This window comes from Falco biarmicus, chromosome 8 (genome assembly GCF_023638135.1).
Source record: "Falco biarmicus isolate bFalBia1 chromosome 8, bFalBia1.pri, whole genome shotgun sequence".
NCBI lineage: Eukaryota > Metazoa > Chordata > Aves > Falconiformes > Falconidae > Falco > Falco biarmicus.
Window position 1 is genome coordinate 5200742 of NC_079295.1, and position 22804 is coordinate 5223545.

General features: G+C 44.2%; 2 protein-coding genes across 8 annotated transcripts in view; one reads left to right on the top strand and one right to left on the bottom strand.

Moving 5' to 3' along the window:
* Positions 1-522: 522 nt before the first annotated feature.
* Positions 523-16057, top strand: NEMP2 (nuclear envelope integral membrane protein 2). Its single transcript, XM_056349432.1, has 9 exons — positions 523-675; positions 3129-3244; positions 4835-5063; positions 5234-5306; positions 6317-6410; positions 7125-7239; positions 7894-8119; positions 10372-10548; positions 12703-16057. The coding sequence occupies exons 1-9, from the start codon at positions 576-578 to the stop codon at positions 12926-12928; spliced, it is 1356 nt and encodes a 451-aa protein (XP_056205407.1). The 5' UTR covers positions 523-575; the 3' UTR covers positions 12929-16057.
* An 843-nt stretch (positions 16058-16900) lies between these two features.
* MFSD6 (major facilitator superfamily domain containing 6) overlaps positions 16901-22804 on the bottom strand; it is a 49014-nt gene continuing 43110 nt past the window's right edge. For 6 of the 7 annotated variants that reach the window (XM_056349429.1, XM_056349430.1, XM_056349428.1 and 3 more), the window contains 2 exons: positions 21507-21787; positions 16901-19098 (listed from right to left, as the gene is read on the bottom strand). In XM_056349429.1, the coding sequence (XP_056205404.1) occupies positions 18916-19098; positions 21507-21787 (464 nt within the window). In that variant the 3' untranslated portion in view covers positions 16901-18915. Of the gene's footprint in view, positions 19099-19316; positions 19336-21506; positions 21788-22804 lie in introns of all 7 variants that reach the window. The other variant, XM_056349431.1, reaches the window with a different exon arrangement.

The window sequence follows — 22804 nt, forward strand, 5'->3', positions numbered from 1 at the left end:
AGCCATCAGCGTGCTATCAACACTGTTCTCACACCAAACCCAAAACACAGCAGTGCACCAGCTACTAAGAAGAAAATTAACTCTGCTAAGAGGAAAATTAACGCTATCCCAGGCGAGACCAGGGCAGTGGGCATGGAGGCAAGCCACAGCGCCTCGCCTCCGCGGGGCGGCTGCCTGGGCAGAGGCCGGGCAGCACCACAGCCTGTCCGGCAGTTTGGGACCAATTTGTACCCGACCCACGCGGGCAGCGGGCCCGCCGCTCAGCCAGGCAGGGCCACCGCCGCCGGAACGGTTCCGCTGCGCTGCTACATGCGTATTTCTTTTTCTTTCCAGCGCACACGCTGAACTCGGCGGAAGCCCCGAGGCACAGGGCAGAGATGCCACAGGCGGGCTGTAGGGCAGCAGGAGAGCGCCGCGGCAGCCCCCCAGAGGCCCTGCCCGGAGCCGGGCTCCCGCGCCCCGCGGCCCCGAGCGGTGGGCAGGCTGGGCCGGGCCGGGCCGCACCGCCCCTTCCCTTCCCTTCCCTGCCCCTTCCCCTTGCCGCAGCCCGCCCTCCCGGAGCCGGCGGCCGCCCCATGAGCCCGCCGCGGCCGCCCGGCCGCTGGCAGCGCCCCCGAGCCCCACTGGGGCTGGGGCTGCTCCTCCTGGCGCTGGCCGGGGCGGCACCGCCTGCAGGTACTGGCCTTCCCCTCCCGCCCCCGGCGGTCCCTTTCCCCTGCCCGGAGGGGTCACAGGCGGGGGTCGGGGGGGTCGCTCCTCACACACATACCCCGCGCCCGCGGGGACAGGCGCGGGGGACACGCTGGCTGCCCTGCGTTCCCCTCAGGCGCCACCGCTGCCGGTACCGCGCGGCCCCGGCCTCTGCCGCGGCCCAAAATGGCGCTGCCCTGAGGAGAGGCCGGGGCCGCCGGCTGCCAGCGGCCAGGCGCGCCCCTGAGGCGCTTTGCTCCTTTTCTGTTTGCCGTTTTCTTCGGCTTGTCCCGGCTCCGTTCAGTTCCCGTGAGAATATTCATTCAGGGGCGGGAGAGCGGCGCGGAGCAAGGGGCCCGCTGCCGTCCCCTCGGCAGGGCCGCGGGCATGGGGCGCCGGCTCTCGCCTGTGTGCCTCCCTCGGGCTTCCTCACGGCTTGGCTCAGGAGAAGTGGGTGCGGAATAGGTTTTGTTTGTTTGCTTGTTTTGTTTTGTTTTTTTAACGAGAGCAGGGAAGACCCTGGAGGTTTTTCTCAGTTGGCAGCAGCGATGCATTAACTCAATAAACTGCCCCCAGCCCCCGTGCCTTCCCTTGGCGTTCCCAAGCCTTGGGCATCTGCTGCCTTCCACAGCAGGTGCCGGTTCTCCGCTGCTCCGAATTGAAAACTTGGGAACTGCCCGCTCTGTGTGTCCTCCCAGCAGCCAAAATCATCCTCCATCTCACAGTTCAGAAGCACTTTTCCTTTTGAGACATGTTTCATTCTATGGAGCTGATCTCGTGTTTGAAGGGAATTATTTTTTCTGAAGAAAATACCTTGGGGGTGGCAGGGAAGAAATATTTGCTGGCGTTGGCTATGGAGGACATCACTTCTAACGTGGTGGGATGGGTTATCCGATGGGACAAAATCATAACACACCCTGTGGGGATGCTGTGGGCTCCTCAGCTGCGTTTTGGTTCTGCCAGGGTATTGCTGTTTTCTGTCACCAGATTATCTTGGTCCTAGCCCTGGGTAGTGCCCAGCCTCACCTGCTGGCTGCGTCAGTTGGCAGCACTTCAGAGGCAAAAGAATCCTTTTGCAACTTCATCTGATGGCTTTTATGGAAGTGCCTTGTCAAGAGGTACTGCCAGCCCTTGTCAGAAGGGTTGTGTGCCCTTTTGCCGTGGATGAAAATTAATCAGATGGCTGATTTTTCACAATAAATATGCCCAGGTTCTAAGTTTAAACCAATTTACTTTAGCGGGATCATCTGTGGGCACTTTAATTCTAGAATGACACAATAAACTTACATAAGAACATCCACACAGGTATTTTTCATTGGCTTAATTAAATTGGTTAGAAAATAATTTAGCCTAAGTTCAGATTCCTTGTAGAGAGACAGGGCAGGTTTTTACCTGCAAACAGTATCTCCTTGTCCAGATTAAGACTGTTTTGCACATACTTATTGTGCTGCTCCGAGTGTATGACAGTGTTTTAGCAGTTATTACTGAGCTTGGCTTAGACCTACATTTTCTATTCAGTGAGCCAGATGATTCCCTCTGTTCAGATCTGTAATTATTTCCTTTATTCTTCTCTTTAATTATGCTCCTGGAACGCTGCTGTAATGCACTGTAGGGTATATTTTACACATGTATATAGATCAGGATGTATGTTATTCTTCAAAGTTTGCTCCATAAATCTTTTAGGTGCATTTCTGCTCAAAAGTGCAACCTGATTCTGAAGATCGTAGGGGCTTGCTGACATTTCAGGAGAGTTAGACCAATTAGCATCCCTAATTAAATGACTTAATGGCAAGCTATCTGTGCATTTGCCTTACTACAGTCATGGCTGGACTATGGCAGGAAAATTTGTTTTTAAAAAGAAAGTTGTGTTCTTTAACATTAGAAATGCTTCCGAGGGAGAGGAGTATGATTTCTGCAATCAGCAGCTGTGTCATGTGCTAAATGACTATTTTAATATGTAAGCCTGTTTACCTGCTCAGACTCCCACATTGTTGCATTCACCACCGGTATAAGCATTGACTCCAGTGGAGTTAACACCCACTCATGCCAGCAGTGAATTTGGCCCAAAGGCTCTATTCCAGTGCCATCAAAATACTGATACCGAAGCCAATCTTCTATGGATTACATTTTTTAAAAAAATATCACCCTAGATAGTTCATTTATTTTTCCAAAGGTGTTTGCAATTTCCTCTGGGCCCTAAATTACTTGATTTGAATTTATCTGATTCAAATGTAATTTTTTTTTTTTTTTTAAATTAAGGAAGTAATTTGGATTTTCATCTAAATCATACTGAACACGCTACCCTGCAGCATAGCTTTTACATTTGGTTATCTGCAAGCTGCTTGTGATTCCCTCGGCATATACAACAATGGAAAGGAACAAAATTATACATTTGTATTTGATGCATATGTAAAATTAACTTTTCTGCTCTCTCCCAGGTAGAAATTGTAGCTTTTTGCAGGAAATGGATGTCATCCAGAATCAGGATGAAAACTGCTACTGCTATATGCAAAACAGAACCATTCACTTGCAGTACGTTTGGTCAACTCTTCAGGTAAGAGGCTGTTTGGGGGGATCATTCAGCTATGCAACACATTTCACGTGAACTTTTGCCAGCAAAGTGAATGATCAGTTAGCGAGATCAAAGTGGTGTGTCCGTGTCATTAGTAGTTGGAACGGTGTATAGGTAGGACCATGATAAAAATGCAGCATTGTGATCCTCCACTTTGGATACAGTGGGTTTTGGTCTTTTTATTAGAAGGATGTCAACCAGGCTAACAGTATGATGCCACACAAACATTAGCACAGACTTGCGTATTATTTTGTCACACGCCTTTTCTATTGATAGACCACTGTTAACCTTGTTAACTGCATTATCACCAAACGCCTTTAGAAAGCTTCTAAATTTGAGGATAAAATGCAGTTCTGTGACTCACTCACTGTAGCACACCAGGCCACAGTATAGGAACCCAAGGTGTATTAGATTGTGACTAATGAAAAAACAGCAGCAGCAGTGTGTTTCTGTTTTTCTGAGTAACAGAGTCATCTTGCAAGAAACATGTTTAGAGATTAGCTCGAAACAATATAAAAATCTCTTTATGGTGGAAGCAATAACAGCTAAAGGAAAAACAGACTCTGTGTGGTTCCTTTTTTTTTTTTCCTGGGAAGCATGTCTCCAGACAAAGGAAGGAAACCATTCCACTTCATTTCTGTTGGAGGAATTTGCTCTCAGCTATAAGGCAGAAGAACATCTGTCTGTTCCCAGGACTATTTTCCTCAGGAACATGCTGTGGATGTTTTTATGAACGGTAGCAGACTTCAGGTGGTCAAAGCCTCCAGCAGTCACACACACTTTCCTGGAGTAAATGTTTAATAGCAGGAAGTTCCGATTTTTCCCACAACAAATTGCTTGCTAACATGTTGCCTCTTCTCCCAGTAGAAGCCTGGTTTATTACCTGTTGCATCACTTTTTTGTAGATGGGTCTTTGTTGTCTAGCAGGCCCTGACTGAGAGCTCACAATGAATCACAATCTTTAGGAAGGTGATCCCATCTCAGAAGATGGATGAGATCTTTTACCAGGGTGGTGGCGGAGGGTGCTAGGAACTAGCAAGAAACCCCAAAATACCCAACAGGAACATGCTTGTATTTAAATTTCTGGTTATGATACTCCTCATTTTCCTTATCGCTCTTCTGTCCCTAACATGAAGACTGCATTATTAACCACAAGAAAAGAAAGTCCTATTTCTTACGGTTCAGGGGGGGAATGGGGAAGCGTATGAGCATCCATAAAAGAAACTGTAGTCAAATATTACTGGTAATGTTTACAAATACTGCTGGTGTGTGGGCATGTGTTATGGTAAAACCAAACTCACCAAGCTTTTGGATGGGTTTGAGGCCCTTCCATAGAATGTTGCTGGCATTGAATTCTCTGGATTACCTTGCAAGGCCTAAACAATTAATCTTTGCATAATATAAATAACTAATGTTAAACAATTATGAATTGCACTAGCATTTTATTCTCAAGCTCTCTATACTGATTGATTTTCGTTGTCTCATACATGGCTTATATGCTGCATAGTTCAGAAAACCAAAATAAAGCCGTGAATCTGAGCTGCTTCTCTGTGTATTCTTGTTTGGTTTTAGGTGAAAGTTAACAGCAGAGAAGTGTTCACCTTTGAGCCTATTTCAGAAAAAAGCAACTGTCGTAATTCAGAAACTGTTTTTGAGTTTGCTGCATGTGCTGTTCAAATCTTCTGGAAACCGGAGACATCCACGGAAACTTCCATACGCATAAAACAATATGGAGAGGATATTTGTTTTAAAATACAGCCCTTCAAAACCAAACCGTACACTGTGCGTGTGGAACGAGAAAGTAAGTAGCGAGTCTTTCAGTTCAGATTAGATAGTTCAGTCTGCCAGTGTTACTGAATGTACCATCTCTTCTGTAAGAAGCTTGCGACTTTTCTATTGATATTTTATATAATCAGAATTTCAGGTTTAATTAGTCTAAAGTCCATTTCTGTTTTTCCCCCCTTTTTTTAGTGCTAGATGGAAGGCTCTTGTTTTTGTTTATAGCTGGAATTTTTCTGTTCCATTTTGCAAACAGCCTGAGCAGGTGAGTGCTAGCTGCTGTTTTTTGACCTTCTTTCCCAAAGCCTGTGTGAATCTTTGGTCTGTTTTCTAAGCTAAAGAGGTGGTTCTTTGGGAAACTGAAATAAGGAAACTGAGCATATATTTAAAACCTCTTCATACCATTTGTGTTTGGACAGATTGTGACATACGTTGGAGTGCTGCACTCTTATTAATCACTTAGCTGTGTTAGGGTCCTTGTATCCAAGCTTCCTGCACGGGGCAACACCAAGACAATACTCAGTGTCGATTCAGAAAAACTTTTTCTCTGTTGTGTAAACCAGTGAGTGAGGTTAGCTGAATGCTAAATAATGCTGCGTGTGTGGTCAGTGGTGCCTTCCTGCATGGAGGACTGCTTCAGATGAGGCCACGTGGGGCCTCGTCTGCCTCCACCTTTGTGCCAGCCTTGCCCCATCATTCTTTTGATGCACGTTTTGCATAGCATGTAAGGGAGGGTACTTAATTGTTGTAGCAAAACATGTGGCCCATGACTTCAAAGCAAAGTGAGTCACAAATTAATTGTCAGGAGACACCTTGAAAACAAGCAGAGAGCAGTAGGTTTAATAGAGTTAACTCTGAAAGTCAGACTTCATAAATGCATAAGCTTGGAAAAAAATTTGTGGGTTTGTGGAGGGTTTTTTTGCATTTTAAATTCAAAAAAATAAAACTTTTCTTGCCGTACAGAACTATATCGGTACATGGAAGAAAATGAAATTACTAGAAACTAGAAGGTCAGTGAAATCAGAAATAGTGTGAGCTTTAAAAAACTCAACACTATTTCCTAGCCTGTAACAACTCCAGTGACCTTAAGTATCCGTTGGGAATTTTTTCTTACACAAGTTTAGTATCTGAAGTGGGTCTGTTGACCATGTAACTGCAGTTCTTAACTTACAGCTGCATTAAGTACTTTTTGAAGATCACTGCTGTTTTTACAAATGTTGGCATCTTAACCAATTACAAATCATACTTCTCACTGTATTCTCTCTTTTCTTACAGGAGTACCAAGTTCTTTTACCTTTCTGGAATAATACTGGGTGTTCTTGCTCTGCTAGTCTTTGTCCTGTTGACACTTAAAAGGTTTATTCCAAGGGTAAATCTGCACTTACTAGACAAAATAATAATCAACATCATAATATAGGAAGTTGAGAGTACAGAGCCAGATTCTGACCTTGCTGTGTTTTTGTGGCCAGGTAACTGCACTGAAATGACTGCAGCTTTGCTTGTGTCAAGTAAATATAAATAGGTCAGAATCTAAATTCTAGTTAGCTTGCTCCTGAGTTTAAACCCAACAGGAGATTGCTGATGTACAAGAGGGTTTATTCTGAAAGATATATTATTTTCATGGGACCAGAGCTAAGCTTACTTTTGAAACTATGAATCAATCTAAATCAAAATGTAGTTTTAGTAGCAACTGGGACAGATTCTCTTCTGTTCACCAGAGACGATTAATTGCAAGGCAGATGTGAATTTTTCCTGTACTTTTACAAAGTCTGTGCATTCCCACAATATTGCTGAGATACGTTAATTGGGAATACACTGCAATAAGCTTATACCATGGCATAGGAACACGATACACAAATACAGAGGTACAGTTGCGCCACTTAAAATTGGTATTGCTGAGTTGTAGCATGCAGAGCACTCTGCAGTGGAAGTCTTAACACAAATCGTAAGCCCTGTAGGTCTACCAAATACCACATCCAATTTTGTTTGGGAGTTCCCTTGCCCACAATGGTCCCGATTCTGACTTGAAATTTTTCGATAATTTTAAAGTTTTGTTAAAATGTGGGTTTTTTTAAATTTCCAGCGCAGTACCTTCTGGATCTTAATGGGTGGCTGCTGGATGTTCTCCCTCTATTTTATTTACTGCTTCAAAGAGAATACGCAGTGGTTGTGGTCTGAACACAGAAACTACTTGCTGGGTAAGAAAATTATCAAAAAATGTGCTGCAGATTTTGCCGAAATTTAGTGGCTAGATGGATACTTGCCCATAAAAACCAAAATCAAGTGACTTATTTATGGAGTACTTTTTTCTCCTAAGCCATGGATGTTGGGAGTATTCCAAAGGTTCCTGATCCACTCAAATGAGCATTTACTCACCGTGTATCGTTAAATAAGGAATTTATGATAGAGTGGGCCAGCAGCAGCTTTAAGAGCAGATTTTGGCTGGATTATTTGTTCATCGATTCGCCATTACCTACTTTCCCTGTAACAGCAAAAGGGCAGCTACGCTGGTTTGTATTTTGCTGGATCTGGATGCCTAAATTGCTAAGTGGCTGTGCCTGCAGGGGCTGACAGACCTATCGATCCAGCACCTGCCTCAGCATTCTTGCAATCTTGCATTGGGAGAATTCACGTGCAGCTCACAGCATTAGCTAAAGGCTGTTTGTAGATCACCTTGTGAACTCTCTGCACACTTTTGAAACATAAAGCACATACAACAGTGCAGCTATCTATAAGACAAGACACAGAAGGCTATGCTACTCAGCAGTTGCAAGCTTTGTGAAGCAGACTAATGCAATTTGTATGGGTGGTTTGCATATTTTTCTCCATGTCCTTCTTTTCTGTTTCTACAGGGTATTTTCTGGCTGTTGGAATTACCAGCTTTGCTGCTTGCTATCAGCATGGACCGCTTACCACTGAACTGAGCATCACCTTATTCACGTGGATGCTACAATTAACAGCCTTTGTGTTGATTTATTATGGTGTCACCATACCTCAAGTTGCATATGCAGTAATAGCAGTCAGCCTCTGTTCAAAAGGCCTGCATTACCCGCTCGGTGCTGCTAGGCACATAGGCAGGTGTGTATGTATTTATGAATGTCCGAGTCCCTGTGTCACAAGGAAATCCTGGGGGCTAATAAGGAGAAAACCCTTACGCTTCAGTAACTATTTATGAATTTCTAGTTCTAATTCATATTTTTACTAGATGTAAAGCTGCAATAGAAAAGGTTTAAAGCCCTGAGACACCAGAATGTAAATATTTTCCATTCGGCAGTGTTAAACACAAGTTTTGTTGTATGGAGAACAGAGAAATATGACTGTGCTCTTTAGTACAAATGTAGCACCTTCTAGTCTGCAGCAAATGGTAACCAAAACATTTGTTTGGTTGATTGATTAGACGGTAGCAATGCTGCCTTGGCTGCATGTGCGGTGAGACGATCTGTGGGTTAACTCGTACTGAATCTTACAGGATAAACCAGTGCGCTATCACCGAGAAGCAGATGTTAAAAAGTGATAGCCTGTGTCGGTTAGATAGTGTAGACTTCAGAGATTAAAAATCCGTGTCCAAAAAAATAATGGTTTCCATTGAGTCTAGCTTTCCAAGGTGATTGTCCTAGATGTACATGTCTACCTTTAATTCATGGCAACAGTCTGTTACTGCTGCGGAGACAGTCCCCCGTACTCCGGAGCCCCATTTATATTGTGGCATTTGGAACGGGAACTGCTTGCAATATGTAGACCTTAGTTTGCTAAGTACTTTGCTTAGCAACATGGGAACAACATGTTTGCTCATCCTTGAGTTTGAAGCATGTTTTATCACAAATAAAACTCTCAGATGAAGATTTTAAGAAGTCCTGCCAATTTACATCTGTTTTTTACCTTCAGTGATGGCATCCAGATTAAGAAGTCTTTAGTGCGGAGTCTTCCGTACCTGTGGACTTCTGCTGAACTGCAGAACGCCAGGAAGAGGCAAAGGCTAGAACTGGCATAAGCAAAAGAATAAAAACCAAATAATTTTTTCGTCTTAGCCTTTTAGACATTTATTAGTTTTTAAGAACGTGCCGTTGTGCTCTTGTGCTCTTTTTAGATGTTGAATTGTGGACTGCGTTAAAGCTTTTTTATATTAGGTAGAATTTATCGTATGTTACAGTCTGATTTTTGCCTGCAGCTGATGAGCACCAGCTGTTTCAAAGGCAACATATAGGACCAATACTGACCTGATGTGAGCAGGCTCAGCTCACTCTGAAATCAGTAAGATTTGGCTACGAGTTCACAGAAGTCAGAACATACCTGTTTTACCCTGAAACACTGTTGTTTGTTCTCCATGTGGACCTCCTCCCCACCCCCCCACCATGAACTCATGCTTCTATAAAGCCAAAATACAGGTCTACAAATCTCTCTTGTGGGAATAACAGGGTTGGGTTTTTTTCTGTTTCAAAACACTAAGCAGTAGCACCCAACTGTGAGGCCACGATGCCAGGTACACAGTGGAGAGCATCAGATGTATCAAAATAATTAAGAATCTTGCGTTACTTGTTTTTAAGCTCAGTAGATTCCACTGAGCCAGCAAGACCTTTGCCATTTGAGCTGAACGAGGGCTACAGTTCATTCTTGCTTTGCGGGGAAGTAAGGAGTAAAGTTGAATGCTGCTGGTTGCAGCAGGTGTTTTTATGTAGAGCTGAAAGTTTTATGGGCATCCAGCCCTTGCTTATCTTAACTCATCACAACATTTAAATTGAAAGCAGTCGACAGAAGGGAACAGAACATGGCACACTTTCTAATTGATATCTAATTATATTATACATCGCTATGCAGCAGCTAAAAAAACATCAGATTGTAAACATTTTGGCCTCAGACTACTCAGTTTTGTAATTTAAAGCAAGATTTAAGAGAAGCGATCTAGTAAACAACATGAACAACTCATAACAGACTTGGAGCATTGCTTATCTTTGATGTTACATATGCAGACTGGGTTTTGATTCAGCCCATGTCTGCACAGACACATTTTGCATATTGCACCTAAAAATGGCTGAGCAAGCAGCCATCTATTTAATTCTGTGAGATTTTAGTCCATGCGTACACAACAAGGACGTGATCAAAAGCTCATTAGATACCATTCTGTGGAATTCTACAACTTTGGTGAAGACCTGAGGTAAACAGGCTAGTAAACATTAGATTTCTCCTATAAAATGTTGGTGCAAGAATGTAGCTTGTCTTAAAAGGATAAAGGTGGTTAAAGCATGTTAATAGCAGGTAGTAGAGAAAAGGACAGACAATAATTATGTGCCAGAAGACTTCAGAAATACTAATTGTTTTCATTTCATTTCCAGAAAAATGAAGAATCGCTTTAAATCAAAAAAGTTAGTGTTTAAATGGCTTACTGAAGAGGAGTATCGAGAACAAGGTGAAACAGAAACGATCAGAGCTCTGGAGGAGCTCCGCTCATTCTGCAGGAACCCCGACTTCCCATCGTGGTTAGCTGTATCCAAACTCCAGTCCCCACAAAGGTAAGAATTTCTGGCTTCTCTAAAACAGGGAACGCACTGCACAGATGCTGCTGCACAGCAGACCCAAATGCTACTTCAGGCACTGTTCCAGGTGCGTTTATCTTGCATGCAGTCAGACATGCCGGGAGCTTTATCTTCTTGAGCAATCCCACTAAAGACCACGGCCACACCTCTCAAGGATATTACTTGCTGGTGGTATTAAACCCCCCGACCATAAATTACTCTGAGAGTTTGCAGATGTTCACGGGTAATTTGTGGTAATGGCAGCTTTCCTTAAACTTACAGGTTTCCTACAGTGCCTCTGTAAGTTCCTACACAGCCTGGGTGGCTGTCTAACCAGTGAAATGCTCCTTCCTTCAGTTTGAAGAGCAGTACACTTTTGCATTGTGCAAAATTGGGGCAGGTTGAAGATACATGCTCAAATTTACCTGTATGAAGCTCTCCAACTGCAAACCCGCACAGCCAAGGCATCCTGTTACTTGAAGTATCAACCAATATCTAAGACTAAGAATACAAAGAAACCGATGCCTGCACCTAGGAAGTATAGCAGAAGAGCTACTTCAGATAGAGCTTAAGAGACAAACTTAAGACAAATACGGGTTGGAAAGGCTTACGTTAAGTACAGCCAGAAAATCTTGCAGAATATAAAATTAATAATAGCAGCGTATTTCCATCAAAACCCAAACTGCAAGATAGCAGAAGCAGAGTTTCACATATTAGCCAGCCACAAAGACTTGGCCTTTGCCACAGAACCAAGTGTCATAATTTCAAAGGGGCCCCAGTCCGCTTGGAATTTAATCAATAAAAAGTTAAAACTAGTTTCAGAACCTTCATCTTCCTTGGACGGGCACACACAGACAGCCTCTCTGCCAGGTTTTATAGATTTCCTGTTGAACCACCTTATTTTCTAAGCTACTTTCATTCTGTAACATGATTGAAAGATATAAAAAGTGAAAACTCACTGCAGTATTGTAGAACAAAATACTGCCAAATGCACAAAACAAACAGCTGAGACACGTATTTTCTAGCCATCACTTAGTTAATACAGTTCTTATAAACTGTTCACTACAAAAATACAATAACGGAAAGGACAACCAAGGGGGGTCTGATTTACAGTCGAGTACCCCTCCAAGCTTCCATTAAGAATCAGAAGACAGTTCAACACAAGGCAAACCTGTAAAACAGCCAGCCCAGTGCTGTTCTCCATTTAGACTAACAGTGCTTCCAAGAAGAACGAGGTGACAACATTCATCTCACAGAAATGTTAAGTCTAAAATGTAAATTATTGATCAGTTTACCAGAACTCCAGAATGTAGCTGCACTTCCTTTTTCCTGCATTTCTCTGATGCTGTCGACACTTACCCAGGTGTCAGAACCGCCGTCTGTTTCCACATGCTTGCCAGAAACCTCCAGCTCCCTTCTCTCTCTTCAACGTAGCCGTCCACTGAAAGTTAAGGTTTGTGGCGGACTGAAATGCAGGGGCAGCGCTCGTTCATGCTTTGTTCTGCCAGACCTCCAGTTTGGCATTGCCTTGGAGCAGCTGCAGAACTCCTGCAGCTCCAGGTTCACCAAAAGCAGGAATTCGTTGGCAAGACTTAAGCTCAGCTTGCCCGGGGCGCGCATGCAGTATGAAAAGCAAGGTGATAGATAGCACAGCAGTGTAGGAATGTGAAGTTCTCACCATGTTTCCTTTCATAGCAAAGTCAACTTACCTGAATTCTTACAGCCTTTGTCTCAGATATGCTGCAACAGCTTTAATTTATTTTCAGAAGCTGAAATACCACCTATCCAACTGTACCAATGCTTACTCTGGATTACCCCACGAGTACTGACAAGATGTGAAAACCAAGTTAGATCTTGCTTAGTCACAAGACCTCGCAGATGGCCTCCAGAAGAGCAAGTTACTTATATAGAAAAGACTGAAGACTGAAAAGATGAGGCAGGAAAACAAACGTTTAGGGTCACTGCCATCTGTTGTGATTTACTCTGCTGTTCAGGACTCCCTAGCTCATGCCGCAGCTTCCCCTCATTCGCACTGCCGGGGGACACGTCCTTACAACATCCCTGCTTAATTGGCAGCATCCCCTGCATTTACAGCGGGTTTTTTTTTTTTGTTTCTCAGCTGATCACTTCTCCCTTTAAAAATCTTAACAGGTTTGCAGGTTTTGTTCTGGGATCTCCCCATATCTCACCTGCAGAGGCAAAGGCCCACGATGAGGAATACGGCATTGGGAGCTTGTTCCTGGAAGAGCAGCTCTTTGAGACAAGGGCAGAATCTCAGCAAGATGATCCAGCCAATTCCATCCATGAAGGAGATGAGGAGGATGAAGATGAAAGGCATCAACAGATTGCATTTCCATATGCTACTGAGGTGCTCTGAGCTTTGGGAAATAACCAAGAAGGGAGGGAAAACACATTCGTCCTGGAAAGGAAGGATGCAGACCAAGAACTCATGCTTGGTGCTTTCTGGTGGTTGCTGGGGGACAAACAAGGATTTTTGAAAAAAACATTTCCCGAATCACACAGAAGGAAACCACAGGGGCTGTTCAAGTGAAGAGGACTCTCACGCTACTGATACTTTAACTGGGGAAGTAAGCCTTGCTTATTTCCAAAGCAAGTACTGGCAGCAGCCTGTCCCACCGGGATGCTTGGGTTTTCCAAGGATATGACCTCCAGAAAATAGAGGATCTGTTTAGGTCCTTTTCATTGTCAGGTCCTCTGTACTGAGCACTAGAGCGAGGAGAAGCCATTATTAATACTCTGTTGAGTACCCTATGTGTCAACAATTTTAGTAATGCTGCTAGCGTGCCGATTAACTACTGTTAGTGAGACGTTCCAGTGCTAAGGATCAATAGAGAGTCAACACAGGTGAACGAGATTTGTTTGCTCCTCTGACTAGGCTTGCTGTCTGTTAGCTTCATTTGCCTCTCCACATTTATTTTAAGCTCCTTTTACTCTTCAGAACCCTGCCTGACTTTTTCACCCTCTACTTGTGTATCGGTTTTGGTCTTTGCTCTAGTTGTACTGGTCTGTGTTCCTTCCGTGTCCTTGTTTCTTCACATACTCACTTTTCTTCCCTGTTCTACGGGTCTGTCTGCTGAACCTTTCTTCAGTCCTCTGCTGCTCCATCTCCGATAGCTGCAGATGATTGAGGAGAGGATTTCCATTCCTAACTGTATTTTTACTAATGCTTTCAGTTTCACTGAAAGTTTCACAAAGTCTCCTTGCCTCGGACGGGTGCTGCTGGCCCTTCTGGCCCTTTCAAGGCCCAGAAAAGACAAAGGCTGAGTGAGGCTGTTTCAGCTGCCTGGAGGAGCTGCTGTCAGCAGGGCCGGAGCGGTGCTGGGCCCACATAACTGGGAATACAGACAACCCCCATACAGCTCCGCTATCCTCGGAGTACTCAGTAGTTTGCTCCTTCAGTAAAATGTGAGTGGAGAGTAATTCTTGGCAAAACAAGGAGGGAGGGATACCTGGCTCCTGCCTCCCTTTCGTCGGCCCTCTGTGGGACCTGCCACAGGAGGTGTGTGTGGCGGAACAGGAAAGAACAGGGAGAGAAATTGAGACAGATGTCTTTTCAGCTTCTGTGTGATACAGTCGTAGTAGTAGGCTGGGGAGGAGATCACGTCCCCTCAGTTCATCCACCTGCAGAGGTAATTTCCTTCTTTAGTTCTTTAAACTCTCCTGATATTCTTCTGTCCTCACCTTGCTGCTTTCCTTTACTGTCTTCCAACTGCAGAAAACAAAAGACCATTAATTCTGTCACCGTCTGATCTTACAAACGCAGCAGGAATTGCCGGTGGTGGGAAGCAGTTAGCTCCCCAGGAGGGCCCATCAGACCGGGAAACATTTGCTTTAAAAAGGGTCTCTTTTCTTTGCAACACGCCTGGAGAAGCAGCATGGCTGCCGTGGTGAGAAACCACGACAGCGCACGTGTTGTCCATCATGGACAAAGGAGAAAAGCTGTTTCCTACCAGCGCTAAGAAGTGCTGCCATACTACATTCCAAGGGTGCCTCTGTATGGAACAGGACTCAGAGCTGGTGCTTCAAAGCCTTACTTACACAGTCCTTCCTCCTTTATATCGCTTCGACTGCTTCATTTGGAAAGGGACTCTTCCATTTCACAGCGAATTGACGCTTAACACCCTTTTGTGCCATAAATTTGTAAGAACGTATGCAGGATCTATAGCATGTTTAGCAGAGAGAAGCCCTGTCAAGGAGGTGATCCAAAATACACTCCAAACGTTAAGTCCGCAACGTTCCAGAACAGAGCAGGAGAGCTCTGCTCAGGAAAGCCACCACAGCATTCCCACATTCCCAGTTAAATTCCCACCCACACTCTGGAGGGCACGCTTGGCTTAGGGGGTCTGTCGCTAGCAAGCAGCTAGAAGCATTAGCTGTTGCGAAAACGGAGGGAAGCCTCATTATCTTTGATGGTTTGGGAGGAGGATGGACACCTCTGCCCCCCCAACGATGATCTTTGTAGATCAGAGATTTATTATACCTTTGTCTATATCACCATCCTGAAAATGAAGTACTTAAAATGATTACGGATTAGTCAAAAAAGGATGCTTGAAGAGATGTCTTTAATACTAAATGGGTTTTGCATGTTCTAAACTAGACGTTTTTTCCAGTGTACTTTGTAGAACACTAAGAACGCTAAGAATTCCCATCATGTGACTTGAGGCCAAGGGGGAGAATCAGGTTTGTCCTAGCTTAAACCCACCGTTTTTCTGGATTTCCTCTCTTTACTGAGGTAGCGATGATTATTCTTCCGTCAGTACATAATATGTATGTATATGCAATAGCCCAGATAATACATTAAGACAGTATTTTACCTGGAAGAGCCCCCCAAAACCAGGCAGTTAGATTTTTCAGACACTGTCCCTTTTTCTAAATTATTTAGAACCCAGCTACAGCTACTCCAGCAAGGGGAAGGGGGAGGAAATTAATAATCAGCCCATGTTTGGAGTTGTGAAGTCCATCGTTTGTCAGGAATGGGTAAGTGCTATCCAAAGTAGAGCAGCACACCACTAAGTACATCCAAGACAGAAGTGCAGCAACATGAGAAAGGTGATGACCACTCTAGCGGGCAGCTGGTGCTGGCCTTAAAAAATCCTCCTAAGTCTGTTCTGACATTGGAAGCATTTCATAAACAAACCCCACCAAACCCAACTGCTGCCATTTGAGCACGCTGCCAACAGCGAGGCCGCTTGCGCAGCGCTGCTGTGGTGCGGGAGATTACACAGGTTTACTGAAACACACACCTTAAGTACTGCCCAGCGTTAAGCCAGAAAACCTGGGCACAGCATCTAGATGTTAAACCGTTGCCTTAACTGTTAGAAACCCTTTCTTCCTTAAGGAAGGATGAGTTACATTGATCTTCTGTTTCACGGTGTTTTTATAAAAAAGTCAGAATTTCATATTTATTTTGTATTCACACTGTACAGCATACTCAATATACTGTCTTGTACTTTACAGATTTTTTTAAAATAAAAGTATTTTTTCAGCTATGTGGTTCTCCCTTATGCATTTACTCTCTTCAGAGCAGCAGGACCTATGACAAGGAGGAGCCAAGGAAATGGTGTGTGTTCACATCCCAAGGTTTTCCCCCTTGTTGCAGATTTAAGAAACGGTAACCGTGCATTAGCTGCGGTTGCTCCAAAACTGGAGTGTCCCCTCCACCCTGATCCATCTCCCTGAAGGAACCTGCTGCTCCCACTCTCCACTCACGACAGATCCAAACCACCACAAAGCCAAATTCCTAAGGGGACAGGTGAGGCCTGGCGGTTACATCCGAACAGCACCACAAAACCCTCTCCCTGTCGTCGCTTTTGTATGCATACAAGTTAAAGGGATCAAACGGTAAAAATGTAGCTGTCCTACACCTAAGAGAACGGTAAATTCCAGACAAACGTGCTGCTGTATAGGGCAGGTGCAGTAGTGCAAACGTATTTTGTTAATCAAATGGATATCGGAAGTATTTCCACAGGAGCCGACGTGGCATGCGCTTGGCAGCCTCCACCTCAGAGCTGCAGGGTGACAAATGTAACCCGGTTTTGGCCTCCGCTCACCACGTCCCGCACACTTGCCTACCGGCCTGTTTATGATGCACGCTGGCCTGCATCCCCCTCACCCCACAGAAAGGAATGTGCGCCTACAGCCACAATGTATCACGAAAGGGATTTTAACGCCGTGCAAGAGTAGCTCCCAGGCTCTAGGTTCACCACCCTCCAGTGAACCTAGCAAAAGGTCATCATCGCGGAATTATTGTCAGTTCAGGTGATTATGTTCACTGCTGGCACTGTTAATACCAGCAAATGTAATAAGAGCTCAGATCGATACTATTAAATACATTACGGATATTTTATATTTCTTACCACAGTTTTTACAGTTTCACAAATATCAAAACCCAGGTGTACATGTCCAATTCGCAACACAGAATGACTATACATTTCCAAAAAGAGCAGGCATCTCAAACACACAACTCTGAAGTGTAAACACAGTGTACAAGCTCTTCACCTCACAATCCAGGCGCTATGCAGCAGCAGCCGAGGTAACGCCGTCCGGCGTGAGCTCCACAGATGGGTGGTTTGCCTCGAGATGGGTTTTAGCCTCCTTCCTTCCCGTCACCTGTTCAGCCTTCGGTTTTCCCCCAAGTTATACAAACATACAATAAATACATCTCTGATTTTAAAGGACACTTAGACGAGTCATGAGGATTTACGTGAGTACAGTACATTTAAGTTCAAGTGCAAAAAAAGTAACTAGTGGCTAGTCATCGATGTTTCTCGTTATTGTCTATGGTGTTGGTCCCAGGCACCACCGGAACATGGGTTGCTCTAAAAGCACAGCTAAAGCACAGCCACCCCTTCAGTCAAGCTAGCTGGATGCCAAAGCGGGTTAACCTGCGCGCCCCCTGTCCTCCTCAGCTGCTGCCACCCCCCTCTCCCCCAAGCCCGCGCTCCTCTGGGGCTTGCCCCTGGGTCGCTGTACCGTCCCACCGCGCGCCTTCCCCGCGGAAGGCCCGACGCATCGCACACCTCTGCCTTTGAGGAGGGCCAAGCGATACTCGGTCCCGTAGAAGCTGAGCGCTCCGGATCTCCCAGGAACAAGCTGTTCATGTAAGCAAACGCGCCAAAACGCTGTCCTGACTGAACCCCCCCGAGTCCTCCCTGAGCCCCAGGATTTCCCTCCAGCAGCAATCGTCACTGTGCACCAGCACGCGAGCTGGCTGCAGTTAATATTGAAAAGCGTAACAAAACGTAACACAGGGTCTTCCAGTGTCCTGGCATTGGGCAAAGTAATTTCCTAAACGTGCTGCAATTTAGTTATGTTTGCTTCCTCCTGAGAAACTCTCACTCTGCTTGATTTCTGCATCGACGACTTTGCCCCCATAAACCTAATCACTAAGATTTTTAGGCAATTCCTCCGTACCCCCACCTTCCCTAGGCACTTAAAGCTTACTGTTTTCTTAATAAATAACCACAGTAACTACACTGCATTAAATAAACCATTGTATAGATGACAAAATAATAACAAAAAAAAAAAAAGCGTGTCCACCGAAACCCTTGATCAGTCTCAGGCTGTGCAACCCTGACCAAAGATTCTCATCTCAGTACAGCATCAAACCTAAATTACCTGAACGCACACAACCTACGCCCAACTGGAGGGCTGCAAGCGCAGAGGTTAACTTCTTCAGAAGCCTTCCTCCCACTTTTCCATTTCACTAAAATGCCAGTTCAAAAATCTTTGCTTGGCAGAAGTAGACCTTTATCTCAAACAAGATAACGTTAGCTTCAAAAACATATTCTTTGAATACGTGTGCAGTTCACTTACTCCATCACCGTAATATGAAGATACGCTTCCTAAAGCTACTCTCTGAGAAATCTTTACAGTTTTCATGCTGTTCCTATGTTTATTGGGTCTGATATTTTCTAACAGACTATGCAGGGAAACTCAGGTTTCTCTCCTAAAAAGTCTTTTCTTTTTGTCTTGGGAACAAATTCAAAGAAAATTACCCAATGAAGCCAGACACTCTGTGCCTCAACAAGCGAGGAGTGAACTCCCTTCTACAGACTGCAGAGGAATCTCATAGCACTTGCCTCAGCTTTAGCAAAGTAGCCAAGAATTCTTCCTACCGCTAGATCTGGCCACATCAATTCCCTCAAGAATCCCGAACTTTTGGCTTCCCTGCTCATGTGGCTCTGTGTAGTCATATGAATACTCTTTATATAGTTAAAAGCTTGCACTGCATCACATTATGATCGTTAAGATGAAGGAAGTCCTACTTTTGAGCTCCTACTCCAGCGTTTCCCAGGTGAGAAGCAGAATTCCATGCACTGGATTTGATAAGATGAGCGCATCTCAGGGCCCTGCAGCAGCAGGCTGAGCATCATGATCTGACACAACGCGGCCACCATCTACTTGGGAATCTGATGTTGCTGTAGGTGTTGGTGCTGAACAATTTCTGGACTGCCCAGAATCTGTCGGATTTTGGGGTTGTCTTGCTGAGCTGGCTGATGAAGCACTGCAATTCTCATTGATTTTCTAAAAAGAGGGGAAAGGATTGCATGCAAAAAGTAAGAACAAACACTCACGACACTGTCCCCAGTGGTACACCCCCAGATGCATTCAGGCACTTCTGGAAATCCACAAAGCACTTACTTTGAATGCCCGCAACATAACAAATCAAACTTAAAGAAGCAAAAGCAAAAGTAGTACATGTAAATCCAGATGACACTAATAGCAAGCAGACAGTAGCTTACCTTCCATCTCTTTTCCTAACTGCACTTTCCCAAGAAGCATGCAAAAAACAAACTTTTTGTGTTTCAAGGGAAAAAAAAACACGATTAACTAGACTTCAAAGTGTTCAGACAAGATCAGTCTTTTGACCAAACAACTCTATAACATTTTTATCATGCTCCTTAAATACAGCTTTCTTCCATAGTTCGTCCCCCCCGCCCCCGTCCCCCCAAAACACTGCTCAGCCTTTCTGAATGACAGAACTTTGGCAGTACTGATGGGTGAGTCCACCAGTCTGCTCACACTAAGGATCACAGGAGCACATGTAAACACCGTTACACTCCCCCTGGTTCAGCCAGCCAGCCTTCACACCGGCACATTTCAGGTCAGGAGGTGGCACACCATCTAGGACTAGCTGGTTCGCACTGAAGAACAGGGACTACGGCAAGTAGGTCCCTTTGCTTGAAGGAGTACAAGCAAGCAGTAGCTAATTCTTAATGAAAGAAGAAGGTGTAATTTTTGTCACTAATTTCATTTTCTGTGCATTGACCCTCCTTCCCAATGATCAGTTTTCCTTTTCAGGAGGCTATTTAACAAATTTAATAAGAGAGCTGGGCAGCCTTTTTCCAATTTCAGTGTTTTAGCATCACCAACATAAAATAAATGACTGAGCACAAAACCTGAGATGTGTTGGAGCAGGTTTGTCCTTTCAGGGCACTGAAACAGGAATGAGAGCTTTTGGAGAATACAGATGATGAAGAAAATACTGCAATGGGGCACATCAAATTTTGGCACATCAACAAGAACTACTTTCAAATCAGCACCTTAGTTTTACTTTTAGTCTTAGGAAGGAAAGAATGATGAAGAGATCACGTGCCACAGAGAACAGGCACAAAAGCCTTTCTGGCCTCTTCACAGTTCTCAGTGAAGCAGCTGGGTGGTGTCCAGCAGTGTCGGACAACCCCCCCCCCCAGACACCCCACAAGTGCAGAACACTTTTCTTGCCATGTTCATTGCGTGCGGCTGCTTTTCTCCGATTTACCGGGGCAGCTTACACTAACCAAGGCCCTGAGGACATCTGCCAACGGGAAACAGAGCGGTTTGTCTGGACAAATTACTTCGATGTCAGAGACCCTGTGATATCCTCAGTGTCACTATAAAAGACATGTGCTTTGACTCGGGGAAGTTCAAAAGCAAACAAAACCCAACCAACCTAAAGACGATATGCCAGTCATATATTTTCAAGAATAAAGACAAGGAAGAAAGGCAGGAGATCGCTGTCCAGGTGAAATTCCTACGCTGCTCTGCTGATTCACACTCATATCCCAAGTCACCCATTTCTAAAGACAGCAGTTGTGGAAAAAGCATTTTTGTGTTTACTCCTGCTGGGTGAATAAGAAGGAACCTCACCCACTCCTCCCAGGCAGGTAAACACAGTGGTTTCAGCACTAAATACGCTGTTCTAACACTTGCATTCACAGCGTTTCCCTGCTTTGCTTAAGCACTGCGCTTCAGCTCCGTTCTGAAAGGCACGTCACGAGACGATAGTTACTAGATCCAAGCCCACCCAACCACCGATGAAGCTATTAGAAGGTATTTTGGGAGGAGGCTGGGCAGAGGGGAAATGGTGTAAAGTAAGCACCAGCAATCAGATATTTTAAATCACAGAATGGTTCCAATCTGGTGTAACTCCAGATTAAAAAAAAAAAAAAAAAAAAGATTGACTTAATTTGAACAGTTGTCTGGAACACCTATTTCTGCAACCATGCAGACACTTGACAGCATCACCCAAGGAAGCAAAACTAAGTAAGTGTCATTTTACACTCTGTTAAGCAGTTGTACATCTTCATGTTCAATTATCACCTTGTAAATTTTGCAAAATGCATAACCTGCGTGTTCCAACTAACATGAAAACAAGTGTAAACTTAAAGAAATTCAGAGGTATCCAAGCCTGTAAAACAGAGTCTCCTTCTATACCTCTCCCTCTCCTCCCATCTTCAGGGAGGTAATACTTGCAAAAATAGTTATTCCTGCTGTACTACACATAGAAGACAACTCTAATTCATGCAGTATTTTCAACTATTGTGTCACAACTCCAAATTTATTACAAGCTGACAGAGAATACCTGCCAGGTACTAACAGATTTAAACAGCTATAAAGGCTTTAAAACATCTAACAAATATATAAGAACTTCCTGTACATTAGAAGATTACCTGCAAAGGCTGATTCTCGGGAGCTGGATTGGTTTTGGATAGTTTAACCATCTCTTTTATCTGGTAGACAGCGTAAGCTAAGGTGACCCAAGGAGACGAGCTGATGCCCCAGGCAGGCTTGTTCACATCCTCTTGCTCTTCTTGGTGTTTAGTTTTCTTTAGAGGGAGTCTGGGCTCAGTCCGAGGCATGATATCTTCTGATTGCTGTTGTACCAGGTCAATAGTTGCTATGGGAACGGGACTGGAAGGCACTGGGATCCTTTCCGCCAGCATTGTCTTTTCTGAAGTTTAAAACAAAGTAATCACTGATAAAGCCAATGAGCTTAAAAAAAAAAAAATAAATAAGTGAGGCGGACAATGAACACCAAGTGTTTCTTGCTTTTGTCATATGGTTACCAGTGTACTGAGAGCAGAACAGTGGCACCAACAGCCAGGAGCAAGACACGCCGCAACCCAGTTAGGGAAAGGCGACATGGATGCTGCCTTAGAAGCAAGGCTGTTCTGCAGCTGCAGTGAGGCATTTTAGATGGCTGCATAAACAGGAGCAGCTAATGAGTATGAAACCATCCATTGGTTCCCAGCTAGCTCTTACAAATTCGCATTTTCATGTTACACGGAAGAAGTACTTTTCACGTTCTGTGCAAAATGAAAACCTTTTAGACTTGTAGCAAACTCTCTGTACAAAGCCTGCACCTTACAATGCCCTCACACTCGTAACTAAACAAAACAGGAACCATTCGGTGAAGTCCCACGGCCCACATCATCAGGACAGCTGTTTTTCTGACCTTAACATTTCTAAACCTACTGATCTAACTTCAAAAAGCTGTCCTACATCTTCACTTTTTTTACTTAAGAAACAAACCATCCCTCCGTTAGTTACTACGGAGTTACGCAGTTAGTGAGAAAAGAACAAGGTCAGTGACACGCTGGAGGAGACAAAATATCTGTCGCAGGTTTTCAGGTAAAGGAAGAAATCCTCCCAAAGGACCTCTCCATCTAAGGCCTTCCGATTATCTGAAATAGTCGTCACAGCTGTCCTGAAATATCCATAAAATGGCTGTCATGACCCAACACAATGTGCCTCTCACAATCTTCAAGAGCCAGAGTATTTATATATAAAAAGTAATTAAACAGATTGTTAGAAACTATTGGATAATTTAAGTAATGGCTGTACGTTCTCTATGAGCCTGCACCTAAGACATTCTGTAAATTCTGAGAACATATTTTTTTCTGAGTAGAAGTATTTTACCAATTAGAAAAAAAGATCTTTTTTTTCAAAATTATAAAATCGTATTTTG